The 18,667-nt window shown below is 49.8% G+C and overlaps 1 protein-coding gene across 1 annotated transcript in view; it reads left to right on the top strand.

The window, feature by feature from the left end:
- WNT3 (wingless-type MMTV integration site family member 3) overlaps positions 1 to 11,858 on the top strand; it is a 67,091-nt gene extending 55,233 nt beyond the window's left edge. The window contains exons 3-4 of the mRNA XM_015428944.1: positions 5,532 to 5,797; positions 11,379 to 11,858. Coding sequence (XP_015284430.1) covers positions 5,532 to 5,797; positions 11,379 to 11,858 — 746 coding nt within the window. The remainder of the gene's footprint in view (positions 1 to 5,531; positions 5,798 to 11,378) is intronic.
- Positions 11,859 to 18,667: the final 6,809 nt, after the last annotated feature.

Genomic DNA, 18,667 nt, shown 5'->3' with positions numbered 1-18,667 from the left:
TTCCCTCATCCTCTAGCTTTTGGATCAAATTCTCCCAGGTACTAAACAATGCCATTACTCTATGTCAGGTGGCGTCTTTGTAAATGGGCCTCAGGACCAGTGTTCCCTCTAAGCTGAGATAGTGTGAGCTAGCTCACAGTTTTTCAGCCTCTGGCTCACACATTTTTGTCTCTGCTCAGGGAGGAGGGCTCCAGAGCAAACTGATTTATGCAGCAGCCAAATGGCTCACTCACAACTTTAATGCCAGCAGCTCACAAAGTAGAATTTTTGCTCACAAGACTCCACAGCTTAGAGAGAGCATTGCTCAGGACTCACCTGAGAGTTAAAATAAATGGGAGGGGGAGATGACAAAAAGAGACCACATAATATATACCACCACCAATTCTGGAATGTTATGAATTATATTCAACATACTAGGTTGGATCTAGCAGTACATTCCCACTGACAGATGTGGAAGGGATTTGTGCTGAATCCCTCCTCCCACTGTGGATTCATTGCTCATGCTGTTCGGGGGGGGGACTCCTGTCCCACCTCCCCTGGAAGCAGCCATTCAAGGGGGTCCATGAGGCTGGAGTAAGATGGGGGGCACCAAAAGTCTCCCCTCTGTCCACTAGATCCAACCCAATGTATTTAGAACTGCATCAGGAATACAGAAATACAAAGAGGTCCTGGTGTAGTTCTTTTGAACATTATGCCCAGGCGGAATAGGAATAAATCTAAAGAATTAGTCAAAAAAGAGGTACTGAACCTTGGCTGCGGTCACACGGAGCATTAGCAACACTACAGAGACGGAAGATAGGCGGATTTTTCGGGCGCGATTACAGCGCCACATCTGGGAAGCGTAGAGCTCCCATGGCGAACCCGAGGCTTCCCGCTGAAGATGCGGGGTTAAAAAACTAGTACCTCCAAGGTACTAGTTTCCGGAAACCGCGGGGCAAGGGCAGGCGCCTGATCGTGTTTCTGGTGGTAGGTCATGGCATCCGGCGCCCGCCCATGTCCTGTCGCTAAAAGGTTTTTTCTCTCTCAAGTCTCCACAGGATGCGCACAAGCACCCAACGTCGCATGCGCACACTTCGTTTAAAAACAAACAACACAGCCCCCTCCTCTTTTCTGTACCCCTCCCCCACTCCTGGCTCAGCCTGCTCGAGAGGAACTCTCTGCACCGGGCGGCAGAGGGGGAGGTGCGGGGGGGGCGTGGCGGGAGGGCGGCCTGGCTGAAGCTCCTCCTGGAGGGGACCAGAGGGAGGACACAGTTTGCATTCCTCTGCAGCCCTGGAAGGGGTTAAACCCACAGAGCCTTTTGCTAGAGAGGCCGCTTCTTTGCCGCACCGCAAGGATTGTCCTGTGATCGGCACCTCCCCCCTAACCACGGGACCTCAACGGGACCTCTGCGGGACGTCTGATCGTGCAACCGCACGTTATTTTGCTCTGGGGCAAACAGCCCCCTCCCGTGTGACCTGGGCCCTTGTTTAGATTCTCAAATCTTATCTCACGAATATTGTATTGTGTGGAATGTATTATGTAGCCTCATGTTTTGAATATTGTGAAATAAAAAGATTATTACAAACAGAAAACTAAATCAGGAAAGTCTCCTGTCGAGCCACAATGAAACTAATGGTAACTGAACAGATTTCTTTCCTTGGAGAGGCACAGGAGAACTTCGTATGAGGTCAAAGCCTTTAACCTGTAGATTTCCCTGTGCACAGCTGGGATACACTCTTTCATACAATTTAAAATCTGGAGAAATGAGGAAAGGGCAGAATTCTCCCTATCTGGGTAGAGAGACTACAGGCAATGTCCTTTTTAAGTGCACCTGGCTTGCACCAAACCTGCAAATGCTGCCTGGCTGACGGGATAACTTTGCTATTTTCCCCCATCAATCTTCAAGAGGAGGGCCCTGATGCACAATTCTTTCAGCCTTCTGCTAGGCTACTTTGGCTGTGCTTCTTTCCTTTCTTTCCTGAAAGGCCTCGCTGATGTCATAAACTTCAGTCAATCATTAATTAATTAATTCATTCATTCATAGACCTTTACTAAAGGATATATAGATTTATCATTAGTCATAAGGTATATAAAACATTGTATCGTAAAATTAAAATCTAAGCTTCCATACAAGTTTAGTACAATCAAAATAGTACTATCTCAAATTTTGTACCTTAAGAACTTTGGTAAGAAACTTGGCATCATCATTAGTGATCTCAGGGATCGAATCCTTCAAGAGAAGTTGACGTTTTAACTTGTTACTCAAATAACTTTTAGGATGAAGCCAAGTTGGAAGGAATTTTCTGTGAGGTGGCTCATACAGGGGGCATTCGACAATGATGTGCTCAGTCGTGTCCAGGGAGTTAAGATCACAGAGGCACATAAACTTCAGTCCATTGCTTTAGATTGGCTTCCTTATACCCTACGTTCCCTTGGCATAGAAGACTAGCGGGGGAAAGGCTTGTAGCCCTCCTTTCTTTCTGACATGCTAGGTTTCAACATGTAAGGGATGCTTCACTCACAGGAGCCCCAGCTGTAAGCAACAACTGCAGCCCGGGTAGAGGGTTGTTACTTACGGCCACAATGAGAAGATGGTCTGAAAAGTGCACAATATAATTTTTTAAAAAACCAATAGATGGGTGGGATTAGAGTAGACACAGGCTCTGCAGAGGTTGAAGGCTAGCAGCTAAGAAAACCACGGGGCATTTAAGGACAACAAAGAGACCTGACGCAGCTCTCTGAGACAAATGCCGATTGAAACCTGTACCTCAAAGGCCTCTCTGGCTGCGAAATGTCCAGCAGCATCCTGATAACCCAGCGGTCTTTTCCAACAGGGGCAGAGACGACGAATTTGCATTTAAAGAGCAGGCTGGATAGAAACACACAGGAGATTTCGAAGCCGCATGGGTGGCAGCGAGGGAGAGAAAATGAGCTTAGACGCCGGAGAAAAGGGCTAAGCCTCCATCCCTACTGTGCGCCGGGGCAAAGGGATATCATCCCAGACCCTGAACTGTTTCACAACCCCGAGCCATTCACACGCCCTTTGGCCACTCTCGGCCCAGGAGGGGAGGACCGGCATCAGAGGTCTCAATAGGGGATTTCCTAGCCTGACTGGTGGGCTTGCAGGGGGACGGCGGGGCAGGGAAGATGCGGGCCCCGTTGCCAAGGGGTGGCCGTGGGGAATGCCAGCGTGGGTACCGCTGGGCCTGGCGGAAACATTCCACATTATGTGGGTAATACAGTGTGACACTCAGCAAACAATGGCAAATTGAGTGTCCCAGCAGGTAACGGGGTCTGGATTGGAGACCGGCACAGTGAGGCACTGTCAAGAGCCCCTAATCCACCCAAGCTGTGCCCCTCGTCGCTTCTGGGAATGTCAATGTTGTCACTGGGAAATCTCTTGGAGCCCACCCCAAGCCCCCGTTCCTCACACACAAGAGAATCCCAGGCCTCGGGGGACATCAGTGTGTTTGTGTGTGTGTGTGTGTGTGTGTGTACGTGGGGGGAGTTTAGGCTTTTTCCAAGCTGGTTATTCTCAAACCTCCTGAAGAATGGGCATGCTGAGAAGGCCAGGCTGCTTTCAAGATGGTGGCTCTAGCACCGCGCCCCCCCCCCACCGCCCAGCCTTGTTTTCAAGAGTTCTGGTTTTTACAAAAGCGAGCAAAACTCATTCCCTGCCTTGATATAAAAAGAACCTTCACTTATATTTTCTCTTTCCCTAAACTGTGCGGATCCTGGCAGACTCCTCAACTGGGCATGCAAGCGCCTGAGCCATCCTAGGCCCCCTTCCCACCCCACCCCCCAAAAAATGTCACTTCCAGAAACGGCTGTCCCCCACCACGATTCTGTATGCGTCCTTGTTCGGAGGGTGAGGGTTAGGCTGTGAGCAGGATATGGAAACTGACGTCCCACTTTTCAACACAAAGTTGTCGGAACACCTGGTAGAAATATTTCCCACACTTGAAAGGTGAGAAGACATTTCAATTTAGGCAACAAAATTGATTGATTGATCGATCGATTGATTGATTGTATTTGTATCCCGCCCATTCCATGAGCAGGCTCAGGGCGGTTCACATCATCTTAAACAATACAGTATGGTTTAAAAACACAATAAAACATTACATTATGAACATTTAAAACCAGTACTTAAAATAACTACAACGGTAGCGGATATTCTAGCCCTGGCCTTCAGCACCCAGTCTGACTGGGAAAAGGAAATGCGCCAGCAGTGTGTGCATGCAGAGTTGCAACGGGTAGCTTCCTCGTGGTTGAGAAACTGGGCTCGTGGGGAGTTCATAAAGATCTACTCCTCATACGACCCGGTATAGGAATTACTTCTACAGGTGCTGTCAGTATCCATACCTGATTGAGGGGAGACATGATAAGAGGTTTACAGATTTATGCATGGGATAGAGAAGGTAGAGAAAGTAGTCCCTTTCTCACCGTACAAGAACTTGTGGGCACTCAATGAAATTAATGAGCAGCAGACGTGGAACAGAACAAAGGAAGTCCTTTTTCACCCAAAGAGTAATGAACACGTGGAATTCACTGCCACAGGAAGTGGTGGCAGCTACAAGCATGGACGGCTTCAAGAGGAGATTGGATAAACATATGGAGCAGAGGTCCATCAGTGGCTATTAACCACAAGGTATAGGTAGGAACTCTCAGGCTGGGGCAAGGGATGCACTGTGATCTTGGTTCTATAGTCAGATCACACCACACAGCGCTTCATAAGAAGTATTCTGTTTATTGGTAGTTCATAACTAGGACAGGTGAACGTTTTTTGTCAGGAATGGTCCAAAGCAGCAGGACACCCAAAGTTATAGTAATTTCAAAGCACCCCCCATTACAAGCAGAAGCCAATAAGCACTGTGCATTGTGCGCGTGTGCACAGGAGGAAAGTGAGCGGGAGAAAATAGGAGCCGTTTGTTCCCAGCAGGTCAGGAGCAGCTGGAACCCCAAGGTCAGAAAAGCATACCCAGATAACAACCCAGGCAGGAGACATCGTTAGTGTACCAGGAAGGAGGATCACCCCCCACACATTCCAAAGACATGGCAGTGTTAACAGTGGGAGGGCTTCTGGAGTTCTGGTCCCACTGGTGGACCTCCTGAAGGCACCTGGGTTTTGGCCACTGTGTGTTACAGAGCGTTGGGCTGGATGGGCCATTGGCCTGATCCAACAGGGCTTCTTCTCTTATATTTTTATATCTGGGGCAGTGATGCTCTATCTTCTTGGTGCTTGGTGGGCGAGTGAAAGGGCTTTTGGAGTTCTGGCCCAGCTGATGGACCTCCTGAGGGCACCTGGGTTTTGGCCACTGTGTGACACAGAGTGTTGGACTGGATGGGCCGGTTCTCTTATGTCTTTATGAAGCACAGAACTACCCCTGGATGCCCTCAGCAGATCTTACGGGCCGCGACAGAACAAATGTTTCTTCAGATCGGGGACCCAAACATTCGGAAACAAGAACCATAACTCTGTGAATGGCAGAGGGCAGGGGGAGAAAGGTCTTTTTGGTCCCAGCAACATAACCTTTCCCTTTCCTTCACAGCTACCCGAGAGTCTGCCTTTGTCCACGCCATTGCCTCAGCAGGGGTGGCGTTTGCCGTAACCCGCTCCTGTGCTGAAGGAACTTCCACTATCTGCGGCTGCGACTCACATCACAAGGGGCCACCCGGCGAAGGGTGGAAATGGGGTGGCTGCAGTGAGGATGCTGACTTTGGCGTGCTGGTTTCCCGGGAGTTTGCAGATGCCCGAGAAAACCGCCCAGATGCCCGCTCTGCCATGAACAGGCACAATAACGAAGCCGGAAGAACGGTGAGTGGCTTCTCTTCCTTGGTCAACAGAGGAAGATGGACCCGGTCAGGGCTATTTTTGGGCAGGAACACACAGGAACGGAGTTCCGGCTGGCTGCCAAGTTGGCCACACCCTTTTTTTGGAATGCATTAGCATAATAGGCCACACCCAACAGCAGACACTCATTAGGATTGGCTACATTAGGGGTGTGTGGCCTAACATGCAAAGGAGTTCCTGCTACAAAAAAGGCCCTGGTTTGGACAACAAACAAGGTAAACAGAATAAGAAGGGAAAGGTGGATGTGGCTGGATGACCACACTTCTGGTAACATGGGGGTGTGGCCTAATATGCCAATGAGTTGTGCTGTCAGGGGTGTGGCCTAATATGCTAATGAATTTCTGTTGTTGGGTCTAGCCTATTATGCTAATGAGTTCCTGCTGGGCTTTTTCTACAAAAAAACCCCTGGACCCTTTTACGCTATGCACAGGGGGGCATACATGCTGGACTAGGGTCTGGGAGATCCATGTTCAAATCTCCACTCATCATGAAGCACATGGGGCGAGCTTCAGCCAGCCATTCTCCTTCGGCCCAAACTGCCTCACGGAGAACAAAATGGGGAAGGGAGAGCCACAGACGCTTCTGTGAGCACCTCAAGAACATCAGAAGGGCCCTGCTGGATCAGACCAGTGGTCCAATCTAGTCCAGCATCCTGTCTCACACAGGGGCCAGCCAGTTCCTCTGGACAGCCAACAACAGGGCGAAGAGGCCAAGGCCTTCCCCTGATAAGAACCTAAAAAGAGCCCTGCTGGATCAGGCAAGGAGGAATACAAATTGAAATAAATAAATAAATAAATAATACCAGTGGTCCTTCTAGTCCAACCTCCTGTCTCACACAGTGGCCAACCAGTTCCTCTGGAGGGCCAACAACAGGGCAGAGAGGCCGAGGCCTTCCCCTGACAAGAACATCAGAAGGGCCCTGCTGGATCAGACCAGTGGACCTTCTGAACCAGCATCCTGTCTCACACAGGGGCCAACCAGTTCCTCTGGAGGGCCAACAACAGGGCAGAGAGGCCGAGGCCTTCCCCTGACAAGAACATCAGAAGGGCCCTGCTGGATCAGACCAGTGGACCTTCTGAACCAGCATCCTGTCTCACACAGGGGCCAACCAGTTCCTCTGGAGGGCCAACAAGAGGGCATAGAGGCCGAGGCCTTCCCCTGATAAGGACATTGTTCTTGACAGCAGCATTGAGGAGGAGGAATGGAAATAGACACAGACAGGGGTCATTTTGTAGAAAAAGAGATGCAGGAGCTCATTAGCATAACTCATTAGCATACCTTATTTGCATATGCCAAACCCCCTGACATCACCGGAAGTGTGTCAGAAGGCAACACCCACCGCTTACGCTCAACTGGACTCTTTTGGATTGCTAACTATTGGGGGGGGGGGGAACGTGCAAATCTGTCCTGGAAGAGGAGGGAGAGCTTCTACCTGAATAAACCTTGGCCTTAAAGGTGCTACTGGACTGTTTTGGACCGGGAGGGTTCTGCAACTTACCTGGCTGCTTCTTGCTCTGACGGAGGGCTGCTGGGAGCAGGGGGTGGGGCTTGTTGCATGTTCCTGCCCCCTGGCCTCTTTATTGCCGGAGCTCCACTCCTGTGCGCTCCTGCAGGAAATGACCCCTGGACACAGACCAACAAACCCAGCTACCAGGCTGGGTACAAACTAAGCAACCACCCCAGTCGCCAAGGCCGCCGGCCTTAGACATGTCTGGAGAGGTCTGATTTAGACATGTAGCGGATTGAGAGAAGAAATGGCCAGAGGGGCAGCACCATTCCAGCCTGTGCAGACGTGGGACAAGAGTTTGCAAGGCTCCCCATCTGTGTGAAGCTTTCTGCAAAAGAGGAAAGCAGCACTGCACACCAAGAGAGCCAGCTTGGTGTAGCAGTTAAGAGCGGCGGACTCTAATCTGGAGAACCAGGTTTGATTCCCCCCACTCCTCCTTTACATGAAGCTAACTGGGTAACTTTGGCCCAGTCACAGTTCTCTCAGAGCTCTCTTACTCCACCTACCTCACAGGCAGTGTTCCCTCTAAGCTGAGTTGGTGTGAGCTACCTCACAATTTTTTAGCCTCCGGCTCACAGGTTTTTGTCTGAGCTCAGGAAGGAGGACTCCAGAGCAAACTAATTTACGCAGTAGCCAAATCACTTGCTCACAACTGTAATCCCAGTAGCTCACAAAGCAGAATTTTTGCTCACAAGACTCCACAGCTTAGAGGGAGCATTGCTCACAGGGTCTCTGTTGGGGGGAGACGAAGGGAAGGCAATTGTAAGCCGCTTTGAGACTCCTTCAGGTAGTGAAGGGCAGGGTATAAAACCAACTCTTCTTCTTTCTTGCTGTTGTGCTAGCTTTCTGTTTGCATGGAGTTTTAAATTATGATTTATGGAAATTGTTTTGGGATGTTTATACTGTCCCTCCAGAGTCCTGCTCTAGGAGCATTGAAATCTCCTCCACAGTCCAAAGCAGCACATGGTATTCTTGCACTTCCCTCTCTGGCACGCTAAAGGCAGAAAGGCGTGGTTAGCAGCTGTGTGGATCCCCAAAGCAAAACCAGAATGCAGAAAAAGAAGAAGAGATTGGATTTATACCCCACCCTTCACTACCCAAAGGATCCTCAGAGCGGCTTACAGACTCCTTTCCCTTCCCCTCCCCACAACAGACATCTTGTAGGGGTGCCAAATCCCCCCGGGGGGCGGAAACCCCCCCGCCCCAGAGGCCCGTTCCCCGACGCCGGGGAATTGGGCCCCGGGGGGAACCCCGCCCCAGCGTGCACGTCACAGGGAAGTGACGTTATGATGCCGGGCACGCTGGGGGTGGGGCCACGGCCATACAAGGGAAAACTCTATGGTTTTCCCTTGTATGGTCATGGCCCCGCCCCCAGCGTGCCTGGCGTCATGACGTCACTTCCCTGTGACGTGCATGCAGCGCGTGCACCGGGAGCCGCACAGGAGTTCCTCACCGGCAAGGTAGGTAACATTTGGCAACCCTATCACCTTGTGAGGTAGGTGGGGCTGAGAGAGCTCCTTCAAGAACTGCCCTTGAAAGAAAAGCTCTGCGAGAACTTGAGAATGACCCAAGCTCACACCAGCAGCTGCAAAGTGGAGGAGTGGGGAATCAATCCCTGTCCCCCCAGATTAGAGTCCATGCTCCTAAACACTACACCAAATTGGCAATCCTTTATTAGGACCAACCAAATCGGCAATCCTTTATTAGGACCAATCAAATGACACATAACACGTGTGCAAGTGGAGGAGTGGGGAATCAAACCCGGTTCTCCCAGATTAGAGTCCGCACACTTAACCTCTACACCAAACTGGCGGGGGGTGGGAGGCCTTTGAGAATGCATTTAAAGTTCAAGCTGTTTTCTTTCTCTGCACTGGCTGGGGAAGGGAGGACCTATCGGGGAGGCATACCTCCCCTTTGCTTCCCCAGCCACTGTAGCAGGAGCAGCACAATATGTGTGAAAGAGCCACATGTGGCTCCCGAGCCACAGTTTGGCCACCCTTGCTAGCCAGGTGGAACAGCAATGAACTAAAAGGCTGAGCAGCTACTAGGGGCAGCCAAACTGAAAGGGATACTTTTTTTGGAAAAGCACAGACAGTTCCGGTAGGATTTTGCCTTCCCTATTACTGATACTATCAAACAAAGAAACGCAGTGATAAAATTGACAATATTGAATGATTCTTATGAACATCAATTTGTGTATCTATTAAGACTTTTACAATATTGCTTAGGGAATTCTGGCATTTTCTAGTAGAGAGCAAATACCAGCCAATTTGAAAAAAGAAGGCTTCTAGCCAGATAAAAATGGTGACTGGTTGCTACTACTAGAAATGAATTAATTGGCTTGCTCCTAATTCAAGCACTTGCAATGAAACTGGAAGTAAGTTTAAAATCATTCAAGTTAAAAATTATTGATATTTAAAAATATATATATAACAAAACTATATTCCATTAAGCTTCATGTCTCTTTCTATTCTAAATAACCGTGTTTGCTTCAGGATAATATGAAAAAGAAGTTAAGCTGCAATAATTTGAAGAAAGAGGTTAAACTGTATCAAAAAGAAGTTAAGTTGTATCAAGAGGCTGACACCTTCCAGCCTTATGGGGTTTACTCCTGAGGAAGATTTGTGAAATGAGTGGTTGACCGGGCGCTCATTGAGGATATGATGATGTTGGACTTTCCCTTGAAAATGTCAGAATTTCCTAAGCAATATTGTAAAAGTCTTAATAGATACACACATTGATGTTCATAAGAATAATTAAATATTGTCAATTTTATCACAGTGTTTCTTTGTCAGTATGAGTCTGAGTACACAAGGCTGACTTGGATGGACCAAGGGTCTGATTCAGTTACACTGAGGCTGTGAATAGGATGAAACAGTCCCTGTGGAAATTAGCCTGTGGAGTTAGTTTCTTTCCTAGGACAGAGGTCCAGAGCCTATCCAGAGGTGTTAAATTCATTTGTTACAAGGGCTGGATCCAACATAAATGTCACTTTCTCAGACCAGGCCACGTGTGCCACGTGTAACGGAGACATATAAACTTTATAAAGGACATAGGTAAAGGTAAAGGTTCCCTTGCTCGAAAGCCAGTCGAATCCAACTCTAGGGTTGCAGTGCTCATCTCTGTTTTAAAGCCGAAGAGCCAGCGCTGTCCGAAGATGTTTCCGTGGTCATGTGGCTGGCATGACTAGACACCAAGGCGCACGGAACGCTGTTACCTTCCCACCGAAGTGGGAAGTTGTATCAAGAGTATTTATCTACTTGCAATTTCTTGCTTTCGAACTGCTAGGTTGGCAGGAGCTGGAACTAGAGACGGGAGCTCACTCCGTCATGCGGCACACTCGGGTCTTGAACTGCTGAACTACTGACCTTCCACAGCCTGCAGTTCAGCGTCTTCACCACTTGAGCCACCGCAGCTCCATATAAAGGACATAGGCAAACTCAATTCATGATGTTTTCTTACTCAAAATACAAACATTAACACTCTTACAGTACTTCCTTACAGTCTCTCCCTGATGCCCACCCTTCCCACTTCCACCGCCTGTTATTCATTAGCACTGGGACAAACTGGCAAATAAGGGTAATGGCCAGTTGCTCACAGGCTAGATAAGGGTAATGGCCAGTTGCTCACAGGCTAGCCTATGGGCCGTAGGTTTGACACCCCTGACCCAGGCCCGTAGCTACAGTGGGGCAACTTGGGGCAACTCGGGGGGCTAGCCCCCCCAACATACTGGCAAAGCCCCCCGACTCCCCATCCAGCCAAGGGCCCCCGAGCAATAGGTGCGGGGAAGGAGCCGAGTATTCCTGCACAGCTGTCTGGCATGAAGGACCAGCTACGGTGGCCATGTGGAGCCAGAAAGAACCTCTCTATTTCCTCCAGAAACTGAATTAAATTACTTTTAATTTGATTAGCCAGGAAGGAATTTAAATGCCCCGACTTAAAAAACCCCTGGCTTACGGGACTGCCCTGACCTATTCCGTAGACCCTGCACAAAACTGATGCGGGCTTCCTTCCATGTTTCTGCTTCCTTCTGGGTAGACCATCTTGGATCACATGCACTTGAAATGCAAGTGCCACGGCCTATCGGGCAGCTGCGAGGTTAAAACGTGTTGGTGGGCCCAGCCAGATTTCCGGGCCATCGGTGACTACTTGAAGGACAAGTACGACAGCGCTTCGGAGATGGTGGTGGAGAAACATCGGGAGTCCCGTGGGTGGGTGGAGACCTTGCGGGCCAAGTACGCCCTCTTCAAGCCGCCAACAGAGCGTGACTTGGTCTACTATGAGAACTCGCCCAACTTCTGCGACCCCAACCCAGAGACGGGCTCCTTCGGCACCAGGGACAGGACGTGCAACGTGACTTCGCACGGCATCGACGGCTGTGATCTGCTGTGCTGCGGCCGGGGCCACAACACGAGGACAGAGAAACGGAAGGAGAAGTGCCACTGCATCTTCCACTGGTGCTGCTACGTCAGCTGCCAGGAGTGCATCCGGATTTACGATGTCCACACCTGCAAATAGAAAGGTGGGTACGTGCTCCTGCAGAACCCAAAATAGAGCTGGTGTAGTGGCAGGCCTGTAGCTACGGTGGTGCATTTCGGGGTCCTGCCCCCTCAAATGTGAGGCACGCCCCACAACAGCCGCTGCCCCTCTTCCCTTCCTCCCCTCCCCCGTGACATTAAAACGGCCCTCCAGCTGATCAGCAGGAGCACGTGGCTGTCAGAACCCACAGCCAACAACGGAGTACACGCTTTCAAGAAAGGTTATACTTTTATTGAAGAGCTACAGATGCATTAACATCGTCACTGTTAAGAATGGCAGTTGTCCCTTGGACATAATAAGATATAGGGCATTTGTATGCACACACCCCCACTACACTGGCCAATTAGGCACCCTCCCGTGCGCGGGCTAAAGCCAGCGAACTGTTTCTAGGCGAAGCTGGGAACTGTCCGGCTCCCACGGCTGCCTGGAAAGGCAGACAACACACACTCCCACCTGCACATAGTTATAGATAAGCGTTTCGGCGCAAAGCATAGACAGGAATGCGAAAGCAATTTACACAGACTCTGACTGAGCATCCCAATCCCCACGGCAGCATAGCTGACATACTGCCCTCTCGAAATTCAACTTCTCCTGCCCATTCCGGGAGGTCTCCAGGTCATTCCGGGAGATTCCCCGGCTTGATGGAACTGACGCAACAGTCGAGGGTGCCAATCAGCTGGAGGGCCCTTTAAATGTTGCCGCCGCCCCTCTCCCTCCTCCCCTCCAAGAGTTCAGGGCCCTCCAGCTGATCAGCGGGCCCTTTAAATCTTGCAGGAGGTGAGGGTGAGGGAGAGGGGCAGCTGCCGGCTGCACATTTCCCCTGAACTCCAAGTGGCGATTTCCCCATTTGGAGTTCAGGAATGGGCAGCCATCCTCTTGAAAAACACCATTTAAAGGGAACCCTTTAAGAGCTGGGGTTTTTTTTCTAGCAGGGGGCTGCCCCTGCCTGATCTCCATGCGGCGAAATCACTGCTTGGAGTTCAGGGAAGGCGTGGGGCTACCCCTCCCCCGCTGCCCCACCAAATCTCCCCTCCACCATGAATGCACAGTTGGCAAGTCCCGGCCAACACGCCTGAAGCCAGCCACACCGCAGACAGCAATGATATCTGCCTGCTTAATGAGGCGGTTGTACGATCCCTGTGCTTAGAACACTGGAAACCCAAAACACACTCATGAAGGGCCGATTACCAAACGAACCTTGCAGGAAATGTAAACGGGGCCGTGGATTTTGCATACTCAGCAATTTGGCTAGGCGAGAACGAGCCCCTCCTAAAATCTGTTTCCACCCCAATTAGCCCACTTCTCTGCTCCTAATCGGGAGGAAATATTCAGCGTATCCAGGGCTTTTTTTGTAGAAAAAGCCCAGCAGGAACTCATTAGCACAATAGGCCACACCCAACAGCAGAAACTCATTAGCATATTAGGCCACACCTCTGACAGCACAGCTCAATAGCCTATTAGACCACAACCCCATGTTACCAGAAGTGTGGTCATTCAGCCACACCCACCTTTTGCTTCTTATTCTGTTTACTTTGTTTGTGGTCAAAACCCAGGGCTTTTTTTGGAGCAGGAACTCCTTTGCATGTTGGGCCACACACCCCTAATGTAGCCAATCCTACTGAGTTCCTGCTGTTGGGTGTGGCCTATTATGCTAATGAGTTCCTGCTGGGCGTGGCCAACTCGGGAGCCAGCCAGAACTCAGTTCCTGCCCCAAAATAGCCCTGAGCGTATTGTTTTATGCATGGGCCTCCTAGGACCCTTTGGTGAATCGGGGAAAGGTAGTGGCCCCTTGTAAAGCTGCTTATCTCTCACGCCTGTTGCTCAGCTCTTGGGCCGTGCTGCTGGGGTCCGATTGGCCATCGGAGGGGCAATAGTCCAAAGACAGGACAGCAGGCGAGACCAGGGAACCTGGGATCCTGAGATGACTGGGAAAGAGGGGCTGAGAGGCAGGCCAGCAGACAGAACCCTCACGAGACACAGCTTGGACTAAGTCCAGAGGCCCTCTGCTGGGCCTGATTCCACATGTGGAAACCTCAGCCAAGATGAGGACGTGCACACTAGTGGCAGAGGACGCACACACTAGATGAGGAGGTCTACACGACACCTTTTTGCTAGAGTGACCCATCCAAGGCTGGAAAACTGTGACCTGGGCACCCATCTCCGTCTGGCACTCCGTTTTCCACGGTGGCCAACCGGATGTTTTTGAGGAAACCAACAAATGCCGCACAAAGGGCGCAGCTGCCCCCCCCACTATGAACCCCCAGCAAGTGACATTCCCACATGCACAGCCTCTGCATGTGGAGGTTACATTCCAGCCAAGGCTCCCTCTAAGACGTGGAGTCCTGTGAGCAAAAATCCCCCTTTGTGAGCTCCTGGCATTAAAGTCGTGGGCGAGCGATTTGGCTGCTGCATCAATCAGTTTGCTCTGGAGCAGTGTTCCCTCTAGGCTGAGTCAGTGTGAGCTAGCTCACAGTTTTTCAACCTCCAGCTCACGCATTTCTGCCTTAGCTCAGGAAGGAGGGCTCCAGAGCAGTGTTCCCTCTAGGCTGAGTCAGTGTGAGCTAGCTCACAGTTTTTCAACCTCCAGCTCACGCATTTCTGCCTTAGCTCAGGAAGGAGGGCTCCAGAGCAGTGTTCCCTCTCAGCTGAGTCAGTGTGAGATGGCTCACAGTTTTTTAGCTTCCGGCTCACCTTGGCACAGCTCCAGAGCAAACTAATTTATGCAGGAGCCAAATCACTCGCTCACCGCTTTAATGCCAGTAGCTCACAAAGCAGAATTTTTGCTCACAAGACTCTGCAGCTCAGAGGGAGCATTGCTCTGGAGCCCTCCTTCCTGAGCTAAGCCAAAAATGTGTGAGCTGGAGGCTAAAAAACTGTGAGCTAGCTCACACTAACTCAGCTGAGAGGGAACACTGATTCCAGCCTCTGGCCACCCTCCCCTTCCCCATCCCTCCCTCCCTCCGATCCCCAATAAGACTCTCAGAAACTCACTCCAGAAACCATCAGGACAGGTTGTAGTTGATCAACATGCATATGCAGGGAAGGAAAAAATACCAACTAATTTGTGACAAATACATGTATTCAGGGGTCATTTCCTGCAGGAGTGCACAGGAGCGGATCTCCGGCAGTAAAGAGCACATGCAACAAGCCCCACCCCCTGCTCCCAGCAGCCCTTAGTCAGAGCAAGAAGCAGCCAGGTAAGTTGTAGAGCCCCCCCCCCCGGCCCCCTGGTCCAAAACAGTCCAGTGGCACCTTTAAAACCAAGTTTTATTCAGGTACAAGCTCTCCCTCCTCTGTGAGGGCAGTTCTGCACGTCCCCTCCCCCTCAATAGCTAGCAATCCAAAGCAGCCCAGTGGAGCCTGAGCGGTGGGTGTTGCCTTCTGACACACTTCCGGTGGTATCAGGGGGTGTGGCATATGCAAATAAGTTATGCTAATAAGTTATGCTAATGAGCTCCTGCACCCTTTTTTTACGAAATGACCCCTGCATGTATTTATTAGAATGACAGTGAAAAACATATAAGGGCCCAATGAAAGCCTCGTTTAAAAGTTCAAGTGGCCCAACACAAGGGCCAAGACACATGACCTGACGTGTTTCCGCCCTATTGAGGCCTTCTTCAGAGGTCAAACAGTATTGAGGTACACGTAACAATAATACATATTACAATAAGATAACCAATAAGTGAATACAGGACCAAGAAAAGGAAGGCTGCAGAAAAAAAGAAAAAAAAACAGAATATGAATAATCAAATATTTTTTTAACGTACAGTGTAGTACAAATGGCTATATTACTTACTTTAGCAGCAAGATCTACAGACACAAGACAAAGATGTTTGTGAGGCCTCTAATGACGAAAGTCATGTGTCTGGTGCCAAGTGCACAGCTGCTGAACTAGAACATCTGGATGCAGCTCAGAGGGCAGGGAAGGTGGTTACACCACACAGTGCTAAGAAGGGGCAGACCTGGGTCCTGGCAAGTCCAGCGGCTTCCTATTTCTCCCAGTAAGCTCTAGGCAGAAAGTGTCTGGCAGGCATCCTCTCACTTGACTTCCCTTTTGTAAAACGGTGTCAAAAGTTGTAAACGATTCAGAGGACAGGAACACTTTTTGGTTCCTTCACACGTTCATACTTTTTAAGCACACCTTTAAGAAATGGAAGTGGAAATGGAACAAGCATACCGTTCACGCTAATTAAGCAGAGGCGCAATCATCTTCAGAAGGGAATTGTAGCCACACAATGTGGGGGGCAAAGATGCCCTCAACCTCCGGTTCAAGGTACACAGTATTAAAAGCATAGAAAAGCCACTGGAAAGATGACACACAGGCTATGACTGTGATCTTTGTGTCCCTTTGCTTTTTTTCCCCGGAAAGAGCCTCGTGGTGCAGCCGGAGAATGAAATGGAAGAGAAAGACTGCCGGAGAGCTGCAGCGATGGGCATGGAAGTCTCCCACCGTCTGACAATGGTCGAGAAAAATGGACATCACTCCACCCACTTGCTGAGGCAGACACAGGGGTGTTTGTATGTGTGCACGTGTGGAAGGCGTCCTCTGGAAATCAGCCCCGCCAAAACTGGACCTCCTCGGACTCTACCAGCCCCACCAACATCTTCTTTCTTCCTTGTTAAGCTGCAGTTGCTGAATTCATATTACAAAGCTCTTGAGGTGGTGCTCGCTCTGTTTGAGAATATGCCATTTGGCAAACACCTTTCACAGGTGAACTTGCTCTGCATCAGCAACCTTCCTTCCAGCCCTCAACACATCTCTGAAGACAACCTTCGTTTCTAGTCCTCTGGTGACCGGCACACTGATTTAGTTTTTAAGGGGGTGGGAAGAAAAGCCAAGAGCACCTTTCTCTGACAAACAGGACTTGCCTGAATCCATAAAGAAGAGTTCCTATGTCCTTACATTTTCATTGTCACCAATCAAAGGTGACCCAATGAAATTATATATATATATATATCTCCCTTATATATAAAAGCCGAATGGTGGTGGCACTTCTCTAGAACATTCCACACGCTCCGGAATTGGTTGGCGTCCTGGTGTGTCACTCAGAATCTGTCCCTATCCATTGGCTGCATTGCTTGAGTCTCACCTCCAACATTCTAAACAGTTTGCTGTTCCTCTCCCCCCCATAGCCAGTCAGAACACAGAGGTTGTTTGCATATGCGACTTGATTGGCTTTTGCCTCTAACATTCTAAACAGTTTGCTGTTCTGAGGTAAAATGTGTCCAATCTCCAGGTGAGGGCTGGAGATCCCTCAGAATTACAACTGCTTTCCAGATGGCAGAGATCAGTTCCCCTGGAGGAAATGGTGGGCTCTGTATCCTTACATGCTGCTGAGGTGGCCCCCGTATGACAGCCAATGTGACGTAGCAGTCAGGGCTTCAGAGCATGGGAGAGACTGCAGGTGTGTGGGGGGTGGAAAGCTGAAGAGTGAGGGGGAAATAAAGGTAGGTTGATGATTGGCTGGGGATAGGGTTGCCAACTCCAGGTGGAAAATTCCTGGAGATGTTAGGGATGGAGCCTGGAGAGGGTGGGGTTTTAGGAGGTGTGGGACCTCGGACAGGTCCCTCCAAACCAACCATTCCCTTCTGGGAAACCATCATTGCCAGTCTCCAGGAGAGGGCTGGAGATCACTCAAAATTACAACTGTTATTTAGGTAGCAGAGATCAGTTCCTCTGGAGAAAATGGTGGACTCAGTGTCATTATACCCTGCTGAGGTCGCCACAGCAAATTGACACTGAGTGTCCAAGGCTGAGGCACCCGCCCAGAGCCTCTGTCTAGAGACCATGTATTTATTTCCACAACGGACCTTTTTCCTAGTATATATTTAAATACATTCTATTTAATGTGTATATACATTTTTGTCATTATAAGCATTGTTCTAAAGGGCTGAGACAAGGGTGGGGAGAGAAGTCTGAAATGGCAGCAATTTAAAAATCAGCTGTTTCAAAATTAAAACCCATTTTAAAATCTGTTTATATTTTCTAGCTGGTGGAATTACAGGATAACAGCTGATCTTTATGACAGACCTGCAGAACCAATTTCTACTCAAGGAACTGTTATGGGTTTTTCCATAGAATCCCAGGAACTGGAGTCTGGGAAGGGTGCTAGGAATTCTCCCAAAGATTCCGGGCCCCTTTCTTAGCACTGCAGTTTGGGGGTAGGGTGGGGGAGCAGTAGAGGAAATGACTATTAATGGCTATTAAATTAAAAGTATAAAGCGTCCGCAGCTGTGCATGTCGCTGAACGAGACAGTGAAGGCCCGAGATGGTAAAATGTATTTTTATCGCTTCAGACTGCAGCTGGGAACCACATTTCTGTTAAGAAAAATTCTTTGCAAGTAGAAAGTCAGCAGAGAACAGATTAACAGAATCTTAGAACGGGAAGGGGCCATACAGGCCATCTAGTCCAACCCCCTGGCTCAATGTAGGATTGGCCTAAAGCATCCCTGACATATGTTTGTCCAGCCGCTGCTTGAAGACTGCCAGTGAGGGGGAGTTCACCACCTCCCTAGACAGCGAGCTGATTCCACTGTTGCACAACTCTGTCAAAAAGCTTTTCCTAATATCCAGCCAGTACTTTCCCGCCCTTAATTGAAACCCGTTATTGCGAGTCCTCTCCTCTGCTGCCAACAGGAACAGCCCCCCTACCCGCCTCTAAGTGACAGCCCTTCAGATACTTAAAGAGAGCAATCATGTCACCCCTCAGCCTCCTCTTCTCCAGATTAAACATTCCCACATCCCTCGGCCTTTCCTCAAAGTGCTTGGTCTCCAGGCCCCCAATCAT

This window comes from Gekko japonicus, unplaced genomic scaffold (genome assembly GCF_001447785.1).
Source record: "Gekko japonicus isolate JY-2015 unplaced genomic scaffold, Gekko_japonicus_V1.1 scaffold776, whole genome shotgun sequence".
Classification (NCBI taxonomy): Eukaryota; Metazoa; Chordata; class Lepidosauria; order Squamata; family Gekkonidae; genus Gekko; species Gekko japonicus.
The sequence above is the reverse complement of the archived record's forward strand: the minus strand, read 5'-3'. Positions and strand labels throughout refer to the sequence as shown.